The sequence below is a fragment of the Moschus berezovskii genome, chromosome 22 (genome assembly GCF_049115385.1).
Source record: "Moschus berezovskii isolate FMDL1 chromosome 22, NW_MosBer_1.0, whole genome shotgun sequence".
Classification (NCBI taxonomy): domain Eukaryota; kingdom Metazoa; phylum Chordata; class Mammalia; order Artiodactyla; family Moschidae; genus Moschus; species Moschus berezovskii.
In genome coordinates, this window is record NC_142481.1 from 8,219,642 (window position 1) to 8,238,161 (window position 18,520).

An 18,520-nucleotide genomic window follows, 5' to 3' on the forward strand; every position below is an offset into this window, starting at 1 on the left:
GGGCATGTGGGATATTCCCAAACCAGAGATCAAACCCATGTCCCCTGCATTGGCAGGCAGTCTTAACCACTGGACTACCAGGGAAGCCCCAACCCATCTTATCTTTGTATGTGGCATTAAGAGAATGTTTTTTTCTTTCACATGTAGCTAGCTGTCCAGTAGTGCCAATATCACTTATAGACAAGACTGTCTTCTCTTTACCTTTTTATCCTGCTCTCATGCTTCCTTTGTGAAAACACGGCCCAGAGCCCCATCCCCACACCAAGATAGGGATATGAACAGCTCCACAAGAAATGGGTGGGAGTGCTGAAAAAAAGCAAAGGCATGGAGGACCCTTAAGAAGGGCTTCCTTACCCTATTTTAAACAGTTCAGCTGTCCCGGACTAGCCCTAGCCTTAGTTCATACAGCTTCAATCCTGGAACACCAACCAGAGTGGGGCCATCTAAAGTCAGAAGGTGACACCCTCCTGGGGAAGACAGCAAGAGCAGTGAAGAAACCAAGCGCCTATTAACAACAAGAAATTTTATTTTTAAATCCAAGAGACCAAAACAAATAAGGAGACTCCTACCCTTGGCTGGCAGATTTAGGTGGTGACCAGGAAAGTGGGGGACAGGATGACAGCAGAGAGAGTAGGAACACGTCCAAGCAGCCGGTGAGCAGCTTCTTCACTCCGGCGCGGCCTCCATCAAATACCCGTTCTCTGGAGCGAGGTACCCGTCGCCTCCCTCGGACTCCATGTACATGTCTCGGCCGTCGCTGCCCAGCCCCTCAAGCCCGTTGTCCTGGCCGCCGCCACCCCCTCCTCGGGCCTCATCCCTGCCCCGATCACCGCCCCGCTCCCCACGCTTGTGCTCCCGGTCCCGGTCGCGATCGCGGTCCCGGCGCCGCTCCCGCTCGCTGCGGTGGCTTCGACGTCGGTCCCGGTCACGATCCCGGCCCTTCTCCTCTGGGCCGTCCGGGCCATCGGGACCCAGCTCCCCGGGGGGCCCGTCATCCGGGGGCGCGTCGCCGGCCTCGGAGGGCTCGGCTATGTCGCCGCCGCCGCCGCCCCGCAGCTCCTCCTTGCGCTCGCGCTCCCGCCGCGCCCGCTCCCGGCTCCGGCTGCTGCGCCGCTTGCGGTCCCGGTCCTTGTCCTTGCTCCGCTCCCTGGAGCGCCGCCGCTCCTCCTTGTCGCGACTCCGCGAGCGCCGCCGCCGGTCGCGAGAGCGGGAGCGTCGTCGTTCCCGCTCCTTGTCTCGCTCGCGGCTCCGCTCCCGGCGCTCCCGCTCGCGGTCCCGGTCCCGGTCCCTGTGGGGCAGCGGGGAGGGGCCGGGCCTGGATGAGGTGGGCAGAGGTTTGCGGCAGGGCTCCCCCACTCACCGCCCCGCTCCCAGGACACCGGGCCCGGCCTCACCTCTCATCGTAGCGGGAGGTGTCGTCCCGGCCCGAGTGCCGGATGTTGACGTCCGCCCCGCCTCTCCGGGTGCCGCCCAGGCCACCTCCTGGGGACGGGCAGACACAGGCAGGTCAGGGCGGGCGGGGACCCCGAGCCTCGGCGTCTCTGAGGCCCTGGCGCTCCGACGGCGACGGCGGGCAGTGTGGAGATCAGAAGGGCACAGCGCTAGCTGGACGCGCCCTCATCGGGCTCTGAGCTCACCTCCCCCGCTGGGGAGGCCCCAGCCCCACAGACCCTCTCCCCCGTCATCCCCGGCCCAAGGCACAGCCCTGATCCTTCTAACTGAAGCCGTGACCCGCCTCAAAGCCCGCAGTGGCTCTCCACCGCCCAAGCCAAGGTCGGAGGTGCCAAGGTCGGAGGTTGGCCTCCTCCCTGTCTTTCAGCGCAAGGGCCTCTGGTTCTGAAGGTTCCAGGCATTTTCCAGCCTCCTCATGGTCTCCATGTCCTTCCTGCCCAGTTTTGGGGATCATTCACACGTTCCCCTGGAGTCTCATCTCCCTTTCTACTTAACTCCCACTTACCCTCCGCACCCTAACCCACACCTCACTTCCTCACTCAGCCTGCCCTGACCTACCGGATGAGGCCCTTCTCCGCTCACAGACCACACAGTCCTCAGAACTTCAGGTGGAATTTCCTATTTCATGTGTGTGTGCCTCAGGTGGAGTTTCCGATTTTGTGCATGTGTGTGTACGCGCATGTGCGAGAGAGAGCTGATTAATAGCTGCCTCTCCCTCCAGCCTGTACTGCGCCTTCGATCAGGACGCTGGACCAGCAGCCAGGATATAAAGCTGGACAGCGGCAAATGGCGCTTTTGTTTGGGTTACATGTATTTTTTTTGCATGTACACTGAGTCAAAATGCACTGGGTATCACCATCAGAAAGTTGGAATGTCAATCAAACTAGAAGATTCCGAGATTTCAGAATTCTACAATGGGCAACAGCAGACTCTGAAGGACTCACTCCAACCCAAAGAAACCAGAGAGTGAGATGAGAAGCTATCTACTGAGTTGACACTCAGCAGATACGTGTGTGATTTATTCAGTAAAGGCAAGTCAAGCATGAGAACAGCGGGCGGGGGGGGGGGCAGAAATAAGATCAGAGGGTACTGGACCCACCTAGGGTGTCTGCCTAGAGAAGACTATTTTCTCTGACAATTGGGTCACTTCCCCCTCCCTGGAGTTGGTCCTCAACAGCCAAGTCTGGATGGCACGACCTCAGCCCCAGGTCCAGGCCCAACACTGAACCACTTAGATCCACCCACCCAGAAGCGCAGACTCATCCAAGACTGCATTGTGGAATGCCACACTGGCTCAGTGGGGAGACACCCAGAAGAGACCAGTTCACACAGACAGCAAGCAAACAAGGCAGAAAGTGCAGAGATGCCAGAGGTGGCTCTGGATGCTTCAGGCTCAGCCACCAGGTCCTCAAGGTCCACAGACATCCCATGTCTCTGCGCTCCGAGCCACTGGGGTTTCTACACCAGCAAGGCCTGGAGACACTGGGGTTCTATACCAACAAGGCCCTGAGACACTGGGGTTCTATACTAACAGACCCCTTTATGCTGTTTTCTGGTACTTGCTACCAACCTGACCTTGACTCAGACGGTAACTGACAATAAGAGATGACAGTGAGAGGGACTGAAGGTAGGAAGCTTTGAGGGCAGCAGCTAACCTCGCTCTTGACGAGAAGCCTGCTACACAGCTGGTGATAAAACCAGAGTTTACTCAGCAATCGATGAATGAATGGGACGAATGAGCAGGAGCAAAGTCTAAGTGGACGACAGAATGACTTTCAAGCCCCACTGTACACCACTCGCCAAGCTGTGCATCTGAGACGCTGAACTCAGCGAACTCCTGAGATTATTCCTAGAAACTCCTGAGATTATTCCCACTTTCTAGGATGAGGAAAATGAGACAGAAAAGGGGAGAAATCCACCTGCCAGGTAGTGTGCAAATCAGAATTTGATCCCAAACTGGCTTCTCCAGGTCAGTACTCTTGCTCCTAACTGGTAACCCAGAATAAAAAACAAAAACAGACCAAGAGAATGCTGGAGCCCGAGAGGCGGAGCTGGAGGGAGGGAGGAGGAATGTGAGCAGCTGCATGGGGAAGAAGAGAAGGCAGAAAGCACAGAGGCAGGACAGAAGGGAGAGGACGCCAGCAGGGCCCCGAGCCCAGCCGGAGCAAGATGCGCTCACCTAGCCGCCGGGGCCTCCAGCCCTTCACGGTGCGGCCCCTCTCCACGTCCACGAGCACTCTCCTGCCGTCAATCTTCTTGCCGTCTGCATGCTTGTAAGCGGCTGCAACAGATGCGGGGAAGGGGAGGGGGAGGAGTCCCCAGAGGGTCCTCTAGTCAGGTGACGCCCCGCTCTGTGGCATCCCCACCCTCCACGTCCCCGTCAGCACACTTTGGCGCACACACACGCACACACACAGGCCCACCAGCCAGCCAGGCAACCCTCTCCCAACCTGGGAGGGGCCTGCTCCATCTCACCACCTGCTTCCTCATCACCCCCCAAACACCCTTGGGGGGGTCGGCCCACTCCCAACCACTATGCTAACCCTAACCACCGCCCTGGGCTCCGAGGCCAGGCCTACTCCCCTTCGACAGAGCAGCCCCCTCCCACCAAGACGGCCAAAGTCGCTGCAAAGAAACTGGAGGTTAACTTAAGGCTGGACTCTGCGGTGGGGGAGGGTTCCTCCACAACCCCAGGCATGCACCCTAAATTATCATGCTGGGAGCAGAGGCCCGGCTGGGCTGCTCCGCACCCCAGTTCACACCAGTTTCCTTTTACTGTGGTTTTTGTTGGGGGAGTGTGAGCACAGGGGGAACAGACATCAGAACAGAAAATGAACCAGAAGGGGGCAGGAGACATCTTCAGGAGATGGCAGGGAGAAGGTGGTGATGGGCCCCTACAGCAGGTGGGGCAGAGGGAGGTGGAGGGAGGCATGGGAGTCGTGTGGTGCTACTGAAAACCCCTGCCTTACCTGCCGAGACTGTACCCACCCAGCCCCCAGTCCAGCTCTCCCTCCACACCCCAGTGCAACACGCACCGGGAGAGGCTGAGCCCGCCTGAGCCTCAGGAGGGGTGCGGAGTAGAGGAGTAGAGGGGGAGGGGCACGTCCCGCGGGCGGGCAGGACACAGCGGAGGACAGGCTCAAGCCCGGGCTGTCTCACGCGGGGCTCTTGGGAAGCCAAAAACGTCCCTGTTTCCCAACCCCCAGCCCTGGCCGAGGGGGTCATCCTCAACCAGCCACAACACCCGGCCCCGCCCCAGCCCGCTCCCCCCCCAATACAACCAGAGGAAGAGAAAAAGGTGCCATTTACCGATGCCGGCCTTGCGGGTGTCCAAACCGAGCGGGATGGGGGGGGCTCGGCAACTCCTGGGGGCCTGGCGAGGAGGCGGGCTTCCCGGGGGGGGGGACACGGGGCCGCTTACCTGGAGCCCCCAAGCTCACCTGAGCACGCCCACAGACCCCACACCCTCCACCATGGGGTCAGCTAGAGCTACGGGAAGGGGGCCGGGGTAGCCCCCGGAGGGGAGAGGAGCCACATCTCCTGCACTGCCTGGAGGCAGGCTGAGAAGTGGTGGACCCCAAAGAAACCTCATGGAGGCCTTGGAAGAGGGGGAGACAAGGGTTAACATAGAGCTTGGGAACCTGAAAGGACCATCTTGTTTGAACTCTAAAAGGCGGCTAGGGAGGCCTTAGCAAACCTGTCCACCTTCAGCTTTTCCCCATAAAATCCACACTCAGCTAGGCACAGGCCCCACCCCCTCTCAACACATGGAATGACTTTTCCACCTTGAACTTCTCACTCCCTCCCACCACCTGCTTCAGCCCAAAGGCTGGCACACAAGGGGACAGCTTTGGGGGTCCAGGAGATGGGAGTACTGCTCATGACCCAAGGGGAAGGGGCCGCTGGGCCCCTGAACCCAGAGGAGGGTAGCGGGGGAGGGATTTCAGGACTGGGGGCACAGTCAAGCAAAGGACCCCTGCTCTGGTCATGTCCCAAACCCCAGAAGAGGCCCAACCCGGGAAGAACAGCAGAGAAAAATGTGGCATGTGTGTCTCTAGGCTTCGCTCTCTCTCCCTCTCTTAGGTCTCCAGCCAGTGGAAGGGTTTTCAGGAAAAGCTCCAACACCTTCAGCTGCTCACAGTCCGCTGCTCGACCCCTCCCACAGCACTCCCCAAGTCCATGCGCTCTGGAAAGAGCTGGGCTCCACAGCCCCCAGGGAGGCTCCACTGTGACAAGGCAGACAGGACATGGGCAGAGCATGCCAAGTCCAGCAACCACAAAGATTCTCCAGGGCCACCACAGTGATGGCCCCGCAGAAGGGGCAGGGGCTGGGAGAGGCGGGAGGGCTGAAGGGTTCCACCAGGAGCCCTGGCCCCACTGCATTCCCGCCACCAGGCCGGGGCCGTTGGGCCAAGGCTGTCGGGAAGCCAGGTATGCTGGGGGTTAGACCGAGCCCAACTGGAGAGGCCGGCTGCCTTTCCCATCGGGGGCATCTTTCCCTTCCTGGGATCAGCAAGATTATCGGAGAGCACCTGGATGGGGCCAGAAGGGATAGAGGGCACCCAAACAAGGAAAGGGTCCTGGGTGCGGGGAGGCGGAGGGGCGGCTAGGGGCGGGAGGAGGGAGGCCTCGCTGCTCCTGAGCTGCCTGGCTAAGCTGGGCTGGTGTGCGGTGCTGAGTGATCTTACCCATGATACAAACCCTTATACCAACCATACACTGAGGTGTTGTAAGGGGAGCGTAAGCATCAGCTGCAAGCCAGCTGCGTGGTGGCTGCAGTGACAATAAGAACAGTCAATTAATACGGCGGCCCCTGGACACGCCGCAGCCCTGCCCACCCCCGCCCACCCAGCCCTGCCCATGTGGACGCCGCCGCGGCCTCAACGGGGGCTTTGGAGATGTGGGGGCAGGCGCTGAACACGCAGACCAGCCCACTGCCCGCCAAGGAACAGGGTGGGGGGCCAGGGGTGGGGAGGTGGAGGGTCGGGTGGCCCAGCCCCAGCTCAGCTGGGGGGAGGAGAGGGCAGGTTCAAAGGCCAGTCCTCACCGCAACCTGGCCGCCCCCAAATCTGCTGGGGGAAATGGGGAGAGGCTCCCCGAAAATCCGACCCCTCCCCCCACCTCCAGCTAGCCCTAGCTCCCACCGGGTTCCCTCCTTGCCCCTGAGGTTCAACGTGTGACACTTACCTCCCCAGGTTCACACACACACACACACACACGTTGTGGGGGATTTTGGTTTTTGTTTTTTAAAAAACATGTATATAAAAAACAAAAAAAAAGATATATCAGAAACAGAGGGAGAAGGAGAAGAGACATGGCTAATGTCAGGTCTGGCAGGGAGGGGTTGGGGGACAGACGACGGGAAGGGGCTGGGGCAGCAGAGAAGAAGGAGGGTCAGAGGGCAGGGTGCAGGTGGGAGGCACTCACAGTGCATGTCCCGCTCGTGCTCGTACTCAATGAAGGCGTAGCCCCGGGGCTTTCCTGACCGCTTACTGTAGACCATGTGTATCTGGAGGGTGGGCAGCAGGAGGCAGAGGTCAGTTCTGACAAGGGGACGACTCACGCTATCGATCACACAGCCCATGTGCCAGGCTCTGGGCTGGATGATGCCAGCCACAGATGCTTCTGACCCTCTCCCGGCCCCTTCAGGCACCCAGAGTAGCTGATGTTCTGATGGCCTTGGGCTTGGCAACTGATGTGCACAGTGACCTCAAGCCGTGCTAGAGCCCAGAGCACCTGAGTAACTTCCCAATCAAATGAAGAAATGTCCGTTAGACGTGAAGCCGTGCTCCAGAACAAGGGTCAACATACAGTTTCTACAAAGGTCCAGAGAGCAGATATTTCCAGCGTGCAGGGCCACACAGTCTCTGTCACACCTGTTTAACTGCCTTGCAGCAACAGAAGCTGCAGACAATAAAGTGGGCCTGGCTGGATACCAACAAAACTTCATTCACAGACACTAAGTCTGCAGTTTGTTGACTTGTGCTCTAAATCAGCAGCAAGTAATCATGACCTCTTTGCTTTCCTTCTGCTATCCCGAGACTCCGGCAAGCATGTGCAGGCAGGATAGAAACCCAGGCCATGGATTCTGAAGCCCAAAATGACGTGGTGCCTCCTCCCTCCCTCTACACACCTTCAACTCAAGTACCCCTGCTCTAGTCCACTCACCCTTTTGATGGGTCCATACACCTCGAACTCTCTCCGGAGCTTAGATTCTGTCGTGTCATAGTTCTACAAGGAGACGGAAATGAAGTGAGAGGAGCCCTCAAACACCCCATGGACCAAGTCTACTGTCCACATCCACGCCCTCCGTAGCCTAGGGCTCCAGGGATTGGGAGCTGGGGACTCACCACTCTAGCCACAAAGAGAGTCTTGAAGGCATCACCCTGAGCATTGGGATCATTGTGAGGGTCCCCTGTGAAGGATAAAAAAAATTCTGTGAGTAGACACTGTCAACAGTATCACAGAGCAAGAAAGAGACTGATGGACAAAGGCCCAGAAATTCTGGTCACCTGGCCATCATGGGCAGGCCCCTCTCTGAGCCCTGACTGCCCTGAAGCACAGCGGACCTCATCTGAGTGGCTGATTTAGGCTGATTAAAGGAAGGGACGAGACTGACTTCAAGCTGACAGGATGGCAGCCAGCCTACTGCCCCCCCTTTTCAGGCCTACATATCCTGAGGTCCAAGTCCCTCCTAGGTGGGAGTGCTGCTGCTGCTGCTGCTAAGTCACTTCAGCCGTGTCCGACTCTGTGTGACCCCATAGACGGAAGCCCACCAGGCTCCCCCGTCCCTGGGATTCTCCAGGCAAGAACACTGGAGTGGGTTGCCATTTCCTTCTCCAATGTGTGAAAGTGGAAAGTGAAAAGTGAAAGTGAAGTCGCTCAGTCGTGTCCAGGCAATAGTACTGGAGTGGCTTGCCATTGCCTTCTCCGTAGGTGGGAGCAGCTAAGCCCAAAAGGGCATCTCTGGAGAAGCAGCCTGATCCTGCCAGGCACTGTTTCCTCTGCCACCTGCAGTGCCACAGTGCCACCCACTGGCAAGGCCTACAACCGCAGCCTGTATGAAAACCCTTAGATGGGAGTGGGAGCCTAGCAAAGGTCAACCCCTGCTTTCTTCCCTGTGCCCTGAGGCCTCAGGGAGGAACCCACAGCTGGCACTAAGGCCACAAGGGGCGGATGGGGTTAACTCCCAGCCTTACTACCGCCAGACCACTGAGGACCAACCAGCTCCATAGACAGAGCCAGACTCTTACAGAACTAATTCCACAGGTGATTCAGACGGGTCATATCCATCCCTGTGCCTGCCCCTCACTTCCTCACCCGAAGCCCATCCCTCTGGGTTGTAACTGTGCCCACAAGTCTCAATCTGCATCCATTCGCCCAACAAGTATCTGTTAAGCACTATCTGCCTGAAACTCTCGTAGGTGCTGGGGTAACAGTGAAAAAGAGGGAAAAAAGACCCCTGCCTTCCTGGAGCTCATCTATTACTGCAGGGAGGCTGCCAGTGAGCACCCTAAGACCAACAATCACCCAGTTCTGTCTAGTAATAACAGAGAGATGGGGAGAAGCATTTTACTGGGAAGGTCAGGAAAGGCCTCACTGAAATACCATTTGACATGAAGGTGTATTTAACAGAACACAAACCTCAGTATCACCAGGAGGTAGGTGGTGCCGCAGTGGCATTACGGGAGAACCAATCATTGCCTGCAGGAGCAGATGGAGCCCAAACAGCAGAGGGCAGAGCTTCTGCATGAGCAGCCAAAGGTGCCCAGCAGACACAGGGAAACCAACCTGGCACAAGAGACCCTATGGTTTTTGCTTAAAGAGGCCCAGGAGCGTGACCCAAGGTAAAAGCTAGTGTAGTGCCCATGAATCTCAGCTAAGACGGTGGCAACGAAGTGAGGTTGATCAGCGGTTCACTGGCAGCACGCACACGCCTCGCACCACTCCACCCTGCTGGCAGTTCTGCCCTCAGGGAACCCTGGGCAAAGAGGTTGTCTACGTAGTAGCCCAGAGCAGGGGCTCAAAGGACTAGACTGTGGGGTTGAGAAACGAGGAAGTATCTCAGATCTCTGACTCTTGCTAAGCGGACCCAGACTCCACAGACCTTCATTTTGTCTTAAAAACTGGAGTAACAAACCCTACTGCACTTGGAAGCTGTAAGTAAAAAACATGAAATACATCAAGTGTTCAGCAAGGTCCCCTTCAATGGTAGTTGTTAACTGTGACAAGAGACAGCCTGTTTCGGTACTGGGGGGTGGAGGCTCCTAGGGCAGAGAAAGCCTACTGTACTCGATCCACCCTTTCTGTTTCCTTGTCTATCATGGAGAAGTCCAACACTTAAGGAAAGAGAGAACAGAATAATGAACCCCTCCGGACCAACCTCGATGGTTACCACATGGCAACACCGGTCACATCTCTATCCCAAGCAGCATATTAAGGCAAACTCCACATATACAATACCACTGTAACTGCTAATAAAGACTTTAACAAACAGTAACCACGGTACTACTATCACACCTTAAAAGTTAACATCAGTCCTTTATCTTCACCAAATCACAGTGTTCAAATGTCCTCAACTGTTTCAAAACAAGATTTCTGCAGATGGCTCATTTAAATCAGGACCCAAACAAGCTCCACACTGACCATCTGGCTGAGGTGCCCTTTGACTCTTTAACCCCTTTGGTTCACTCCCTTCCCACCTGCTTCCCCAGCTTTCACATTTATTTAAGGAAACTGGGTCACAAGTTTGTCGTATACAATCTCCCATATCCTAAATTCAACTAACTGCATCCTCAGTATCATTTAACACGCCAGGATTCTTTTCTTTTCCTTTTTTCAAAACTCACGTGGGTCAGACTCCAAGGCCTGTGCCCCAGCAACAGAGCTGAGAGGTTCCCCAAGGCAACTGCTGTCAACAGCTGTGTGTGCCAGGTCCTACAGGAGCTGGGGCCACAATGGTGAGCAAATTCCACCAGAACCCTGCTTCCTGAACTGTGTTCGTCAGTGAGTTCCTCCCGCAGACTGAAATGACCAAGCTGCAGCAGGACTCAGGGCTTTCGGTGTGCAAGCGGACTCCACCCGAGCAAGGAAGCCATGAAAGGATTCCCTGAGGAGTGACGCTGCCAGACATAAAGGGCAGTTGCATATACACCAAGGTACCATGTGAGACTGGCGGAACGGCCTGGGCAGAGGCCCAGTGACAGGAGACCATCTGGGAAAGAAGAGGCAGGAGAAGACGCCAGTGCAGGCTGGAGCAAGAGGGGAGGGAGCACGGGCAGAATGCACCCTCAGCGGGCAGGGAAGGGACTTTGGTCTTTAGGTTGAAAGCAAAAGGAAGCTGTTCAGGAAATCCCTGGCGACCCAGTAGTTAGGACTCTGCACTTTCACTGCAGAGGGCCCGAATTCAATCCCTGGTTGGGGAACGAAGATTCTGAGGACAACATGGTACAGCCCAAAGGGAAAAAAAAAAAAAAAGCCGTTAGCAGAGAAAGGTATAATCAAGAGTTCTATTTCAAAAAGCCCCACAGAACTTGCGGGGGACAGAGATGTAAGTAAATTCATTAGACTATGTGTCCTGGCTAGAGGGGACTTCGGTGGTGGTGGACACAGAGAATGCTCAGATTTGTGACATTTAGAGAGTAACATGGGTGGGTAGGTCTTGGCGACAATCTGGGGAGACAGCAAGAAAAGGTGTTAAAAGCAAACTGAGTGGAAACAATTGGCCACGACTTGCAAAGCTGGATGACCATGTTTCAGTGCAGGAAACATCGAATGAAGACAGACTGGTAAGGAGAGGAAATCCTGATTGTGGTCCACAGTGCAAGATGCCTCGAGGCATCCAAGAAGACAGGAACGCAGTGAGAGCCAGAGCTCAGAGCTCTGAGCTGAGACACCCAGGTATTTCGTTGTCAGGTGTTTGTCTAATGAGCTCCAGGAGCAATGGACTCCTCCAGGGAATGTGATTCAGAGTGACGTGATTCACTGGAGCCTCACGAGCATAGGAGGAAAACCCATCTTTTGACTACACAGTCCTTGCTCTAATAAGAAAAGGCCCCGAGGTTGATATGGGACTCTTTTGTGAAGTCTGGTTAATGACTACAACGTCCCTCCCCCAAACTCCAACTCCTACTGGACCTGGAAGGGATGAAGCACTCCCAGCCCGAGGGCCAGGGATCTGAGGTGAAACCAGAACCGCCTCATGAGCCCGGACCTCAATGCCTTGGCCTGGGAGACCCAGCTGGGCAGTGGCCGCCTCTCCAAGTGCAGACCCCTGCAGGAGGCAGCCCAGAGTACCAGGCTCCCTTCCTGTCTGCTCTTATTCCATGCTCTCCTGCTTAAACGTCTAAACCAAATATAGGCCTTGGCAAATAGTGGGGGCTAAAAAAGTGAACTGACAACAACCCACATTCCGAAATAAAGAGTCCTGGGGTGGACCTGGGGAAAAGAAACACAAGCATGCTTGAATAAGAGATGAAAAGAGGAGAGACTTACACATTTTTAGCTCTGTCTCGACTTCCTGCTGTCGCCGCTCAATCTTTTCCCGTCTCTGTCAGGAAAAAGGTAGACAACTGAATACAGACAGAAGGGCCCTGATATCAGGGAACATCCTGAAGTAAGATGCAAAAAAAAAAAAAAGATGTGAGGCAGAAGGCAACATTACATACCTTCCTCTCCATGCGTTCCTCCCGGGTTTCTGCTCGAGTTGGAGGAGGGGCATCTCGAGGGTCCTGAGAATAAGAGTGATAGCAGTGGGAGGAAGGGGAAAACAGCCAGGAACAGCCAATCAAGAAATAACAAACATCTTGGCCACACTCTCCTGCACGTTTACACACACGCCCACACAAACATGGACATTTCCCAGGCCAGTGGAGGTGGTGGAACAGTGCAGATCAAAGCGGGGTCCGTAGACTAATGCAATCTGTGAACAGTTACTGGTCTGTGACAAAAGAGATAGAGAAACTGAGACGAAATATGCAGAAACATCTACAACAATCTAACAGAGTAGTTTTATGCTTGTTGAACTTAGAAGTGTGATTTTCTTTAACTCTATATTCTCTAAAAATACTAGGAGAGAGAAAATAATCCTCCTGCATTTATCAAGAGCATCGATCTGCAGTCCTCTATCATATCACACTGTGAGTATCACAATACTCGTCCTCTATGACAGACAGGAATCTGGACCAGGCCTGAAGCAAAAGGAGCTGAAAGTGCAGAGCTCAGGAGTAAACAACTGGACACTCTCTGAGGGCCAGGGCAGTTCTTAAAGGCCTCAGCAAGCTCTCATCAAATAGTAACTAGCATATGACCCTCATCTGCCACACACCTACAGTCATTAGTTTAATTGGCTAATAACATTTTCCAAGTACCGGTTCACTGAGGGTGGCAAGTCTCACTAAGGAACCAATCTTCTGTCATCTCACTATTAACTTCTGCTCTGCAACTTCCTCCTCCTCCCCTTTCCCACTCATGCCAGATCGTTATTCTTCTGACTTCTGGCTGTGTGTCAACATACTCAGGTGTTCTTTGATCACTTTAAGAGGTGGACCGCTGTTATCCCAATTTCACAAACGAAAAACTGAGGTTGAGCCTAAGTCATTTATTTACGTTTGTCCTAAAGATACAAAGCTGAAATTCTCAAGATCACCATCTTAACAGCACACCACCCGGTGTCAACCCTTTAATGACAAAAATGGTAAATAAAATAAGAAATATTGACCTTTCTTGACTGCTTAGTGCCAAGCCCCAAAACAAAACTTCCAATTAACTCTGTCAGTTATTACAAAGTAACATTCCCTTGCTATAGATGAAGCGACCACAGGACTAAGAGGATCTGCCACTTGTCCAAGGTTACACAGCTGATAAATGTGCCAAGGACTACTTAACTGGACAGTCTGAGTCCTCAACTGGTAGTTACTGTGACAAACTACTGAACTATAACAAAAACTCAACAAAGCATACATAACGAACCCCAATCAAGACAAGAAAACTGGGAATTCCCAGGGGCTAAGACTCCTCGCTCCCAATGCAGGGGACCTGGGTTCCAACTCTGGTCAGGGAACTAGATTCCACATGCCACAACTGACAGTTCCCATGCCGTGACTAAAACGAGGCGCAGCTAAATACAGAAATAATAACCACCCAGCCTAGAAAACTGGCCAGACACTGGACTCCCCAATCCAGCCCCACGACCCCCGCAAACCCAACCTAGGTCCAAGTCTGCTCTCTGAACTCACCTCAAACTCTCGGATGTAGGGTGCGATGCCACAGTAAGGTTGATTATGGTGTTTTTCATGTGGCAGTTTCTCCAGGGGTGGGAGGTATGGGATGGGGTCACGAGGAGCAAAGAGGGCCAGAAGATTGGGCGGCAGGAACTGGGTCATCTTGCCAAGTCTGAGAGCAGAAGCCTTATATTAGGGTGGGCTGGGGGAGATGAAGCCCCTATAACCCCTTGATTCCCAGGAAAAGAAGGAAATAGAGGCAAATCTCAGTATCAAAACAGGTTCTATACAGCGTGCCCCTAAGTCACAGGGAAAAGGAGTAAATCTGAGTGAAAGAGGGTTTTGGTGTGAGAGCTGTGTGAAGACGGGCCAAGCCGGTAAGGGAAACAAACGCTGAAAAGGGTTTCTGAGTAGTGAAGTCTCAGAGTCCTGGGCAAGGAACCGCGGGGTTGAGGGTCCCTGAGTGGTTGTGGGGACATCAAGGATCCCGAGAAAGGGAGTCCAGGGCAGTGGCGGGAGGTGGTCCCATACCGTGGATAACAGGTTACGGGACGAGGGTCGCAGGAAGTCTTCAATTAAGGAAGGGGGTCAAAAGTAGCAAGCCTCTCAAGCCAGGGGGTTGTGGGTAATAGATCTGCACCCTAGGCGAAATGAATTATGGGTAAGGGTCCGCGGAGGCGACAAGAAAAAAAGCAACATACCGCAAGGGCCTGTGGGTAAGTGCTGAGGGGGAGAGAGGCTATGGAAAGAGAACTTAAGTGACTAGAGAACTCTGGATAAGGGGTGCAAAAAGCTGCTGTGACGGTGGCGCGGGAAAGGGACCCGGCCGCGGGGAAAGGACCGGGGCCCACCGCAGGGACTTGTGGGTAGCGGCCCCGCACCCGGTAAGGCCACTCAGTCACACTCACCCGCCGCGCGGCGCCCTCCTCGGCCTAGCGACGGTCCGGGGGCTCGCGGCGGCTCCGGCGGCCCCTCAGCAGTGGATACTCCGGCTCTTGCTCCGACTCCGGCGGCGTCCGCGTCTCTCAGTCTCTGTCGCCCGCCTAGCGCGCGCACCAGGCCGCAGCTCACGAGCCCGCGCGGCCTCGGCTCGCGACAGGGGCAAGGGGTGGGAACAGCCTCAAATCCCTCCGCTGGTCGCAAGGCGCACGCGCTACGCCAGTCAATCACAATTCACTCACAGGGACCCTGGCGTCGCCGCAGGCACTGCGCAGGCGCGAAGCCACTACCCCCGCCTTCCGGCGTCTTAGACGCCTTTGCCGCGGCAGGCTGGAAGTCATAGTGCGCACGCGCGCTGAGCCCCAAGCGGTCCCCTTCCACCTCGCGCTCTGGACTCCAACCGCCTCTGACCGCGAGACGCTTCTCGATGCTCCACCCCTTTCCCTAACACACTTCCCGGATCTTGGGCGCATGCGTGTATGCTCAGTTACCAGTATTATACCCTTCCGCCGCCTAGCAAAGAGTCCCTATGTGGAGGATGTGATTACCTAAACTATTAAATCAATAACCTCTCCATCCAGCGCACCATATCTTGACACTGTTTGGATTCTGACGGTGTAGCGTGTGACTAAAGCGAAGTCTTCCTTTTTTGAGCTTGCATCGTGTGGAGGGAGACAATAAAGGCATTAAAAAATTAACTTCTGATAGTGGCCGTCACAATAAAGAAAGGGCAGAATAAGGTGTTCAGCTGTGAAAGAGGAGCTATTTTAGAAAGGACGACGGGGCTTCGTTGGTGGTGTAGTGGTTCACTTCAGTTCAGTCCAGTCGCTCAGTCGTGTCTGACTCTTTGCCACCCCATGAATCGCAGCACGCCGGGCCTCCCTGTCCATCACCAACTCCCGGAGTTCACTCAAACTCACCTCCATCGAGTCGGTGATGCCATCCAGCCATCTCATTCTCTGTCGTCCCCTTCTCCTCCCGCCCCCAATCCCTCCCAGCATCAGAGTCTTTTCCAGTGAGTCAACTCTTCGCATGAGGTGGCCAAAGTATTGGAGTTTCAGCTTTAGGATCAGTCCTTCCAATGAACACCCAGGATTGATCTGCTTTAGAATGGACTGGTTGGATCTCCCTGCAGTCCAAGGGGCTCTCAAGAGTCTTCTCCAGCACCACAGTTCAAAAGCATCAATTCTTCGGTGATCAGCTTTCTTCACAGTCCAACTCGCACATCCATACATGACTAAGATTCCGCATTTCCACTGCAGGGGGCGCAGGTTCAATCCTTGGTCAGGGAACTAAGATCGTGCATGCTGTGTGTTGCAGCCAAAAAGAAAAAGAAACTACGAAAAGGATGATAATGGAAGGCTCTTCTGAAGATGACATTTAAACAGAGGCGCAAGGGAAGGGAGATCGGGGCGGGATTAATATCAAGTGCAAAGGCCCTGAATTAGGAAGGATGGCGGGAGTTCCAGGTTGTTGGTGGAGAGAGTCGAGAACTGGTGGCCATGTTATTTAGGGCTCTGTAGACATTGGCACCCAACTCCAGTACTCTTGCCTGGAAAATACCATGGACGGAGGAGCCTGGTAGGCTGCAGTCCATGGGGTCGCTAAGAGTCTGACACGACTGAGCGACTTCACTTTCACTTTTCACTTGCATGCATTGGAGAAGGAAATGGCAACCCATTCCAGTGTTCTTGCCTGGAGAATCCCAGGGTCGGGGGAGCCTGGTGGGGTCGCACAGAGTCAGACACGACTGAAGCGACTTAGCAGCAGCAGCAGCAGCAGACCTGTAAAAAGTTAAGTATTTTTTAAGTTTTTTGGGTAGATTCAATCGCCTATTTAATAATAATTGCAGGAATTATTACAAATTTAAATGACTATTATCATGTTTTAAGTACTTTGACATCTTTAGTTTATCTATGTATGTAGAACCCCCTGAAGTATTTTTTTTGGAGCCTTCCCAAAATTCTAAAATTATTTCGAAATAAAAAAATTTAAAGAAAATAAAGCTAAATGTACTTTAATAATTTTTTCCCTGTATCATTGAAAAGTAATGATAAAGAGGCACTGCACCTCTGAAAGTTTCAGCATGCATCTTCTAAGATTAAGAGTATTCTTCTGCATAACCACAAAACTACTTTCATCTCTGAGAACATTTATACAGTCCCACAAAACTATTTTCACCTCTTAGTTTATCCAGTCTCTATTTCACATTTATTCAGAAATCAGATTTTCCCAATAGACCCACAAGCATTTGTTTTCATCTCAACCAGAAGTCCATCAAGTTTCATGCATTGCATTTGGTTATCCTGTTTCTTTATCCTTTTTTTCCCTTTATTCTCTTTTAATATAGAATACAGACACAGAGACTGTTTCCCAAATTATGTTGTTGGTTTTCCCCCTAAGTTCAGACCAGTTTCCAGTAGAAAGTCCCACAATTCTGGATTTCTGATTATTTCCTCATGGTGTTTACAGTGTCTTCCACTAACCCTGTTTGCCTGTAAAATGGAAATTGAGTCTGAAGTTTGAATAAACTGATGTTGAGCATTTTTGGTGAGAACTTTTCCCTGGTGATACTGAAGACTTTGACTGCATCACATCTGGAGATAGTCCCACTATTATGATGCTGAATTTGGTCACCTGATCAAGGAACTAACTGACAGATCTTGCTCTTGAAGTACATTTTCTCACTGGTAATCTGAGCAGTGAGATTTTGCCACTGTTCCCCAACCATCTCATCTCTCACCCCCTGGTTGTAGCAGCCATTGCTGATCTTTGCCTGAATAAACTATCACATGGGGGAGAGGGCAGATTTTATTTGAAAATAAATAGGGACTTACTAAAGGGCTTAGATCAGAAGATGGACAAAGCATAATTTGCATTATTAAAAGATCACATCAATGGCAATAGACAGAAGAAAATGCAGGAAAGAGGCTGAAGGGGAACAGGCAGATGCTTCAGTTCAGTTCAGTTCAGTTCAGTTCAGTCGCTCAGTCGTGTCCAACTCTCCGTGACCCCATGAATCACAGCACGCCAGGCCTCCCTGTCCATCACCAACTCCCGGAGTTCATTCAAACTCATGTCCACAGAGTCAGTGATGCCATCCAGCCATCTCATTCTCTGTCGTCCCCTTCTCCTCCCAAAGATGCTTACTCCTTGGAAGGAAAGTTATGACCAACCTTGATAGTATATTAAAAAGCAGAGACATGACTTTGCCAACAAAGGTCCGTCTAGTCAAGGCTATGGTTTTTCCCGTGGTCATGTATGGATGTGAGAGTTGGACTGTGAAGAAAGCTGATCACCGAAGAATTGATGCTTTTGAACTGTGGTGCTGGAGAAGACTCTTGAGAGTCCCTTGGACTGCAAGGAGATCCAACCAGTCCATTCTAAAGGAGATCAATCCTGGGTGTTCATTGGAAGGACTGATGCTAAAGCTGAAACTCCAATACTTTGGCCACCTCATGCAACGAGTTGACTCACTGGAACAGGAAGCAACAGTCAGAACTGTACATGGAACAACAGACTGGTTCCAAATAGGAAAAGGAGTACGTCAAGGCTGTATATTGTCACCTTGCTTATTTAACTTATATGCAGAGTACATCATGAGGCAGATGCTTAGGAGGCTACGATTTCCAGGGACGAGATGATGGCTTGGACTAAGAAGGTAGTGTTATTGAACTCAGGTTCAGCTACTCACCGCTGGGAAGTCAATACTCCAGAGATGAGTGTTACTAGGAAAGGAAAGTTTGCATTATTCAGGAGGCCAGGCATCTGGGGAGAAGCTGGACTCATGTACCAAAGAACCAACTCCCCCCTACAAGAACTTTTATTTATTTATTTATTTTGACTGTGCCATGCTACATGGAGGAATCTTAGTTCCCCAACCAGGAATGGAACCTGTGCCCCCTGCA

The 18,520-nt window shown here is 53.2% G+C and overlaps 1 protein-coding gene across 2 annotated transcripts; it reads right to left on the reverse strand.

The window, feature by feature from the left end:
- Positions 1-508: 508 nt before the first annotated feature.
- SNRNP70 (small nuclear ribonucleoprotein U1 subunit 70) lies at positions 509-14,806 on the reverse strand. 2 transcript variants are annotated; one of them, XM_055411639.2, is made up of 10 exons: positions 14,582-14,806; positions 13,689-13,845; positions 12,120-12,182; positions 11,947-12,001; positions 7,803-7,867; positions 7,621-7,683; positions 6,880-6,961; positions 3,632-3,733; positions 1,395-1,482; positions 509-1,288 (listed from the first exon to the last, which is right to left on the reverse strand). In XM_055411639.2, exons 2-10 carry the CDS (start codon positions 13,833-13,835, stop codon positions 667-669), a joined length of 1,287 nt encoding a protein of 428 aa, XP_055267614.2. In that variant the 5' UTR covers positions 13,836-13,845; positions 14,582-14,806; the 3' UTR covers positions 509-666. The 2 variants fall into 2 exon arrangements, with proteins under 2 accessions (XP_055267614.2, XP_055267613.2); XM_055411638.2 differs by having other exon boundaries at positions 509-1,315; positions 14,582-14,804.
- Positions 14,807-18,520: the final 3,714 nt, after the last annotated feature.

Bases quoted from the DNA above. Each gene is read 5' to 3' on its own strand.
- SNRNP70 (XM_055411638.2), bottom strand. From the start codon at position 13,835: ATGACCCAGTTCCTGCCGCCCAATCTTCTGGCCCTCTTTGCTCCTCGT. The intron at 12,002-12,119 runs GTATGTAATGTT...TTTTCCTGACAG, and splicing joins AGGAACGCATGGAGAGGAAG to AGACGGGAAAAGATTGAGCG. The intron at 6,962-7,620 runs GTGAGTGGACTA...CCCACCCTCCAG, and splicing joins TGTATGGACCCATCAAAAGG to ATACACATGGTCTACAGTAA.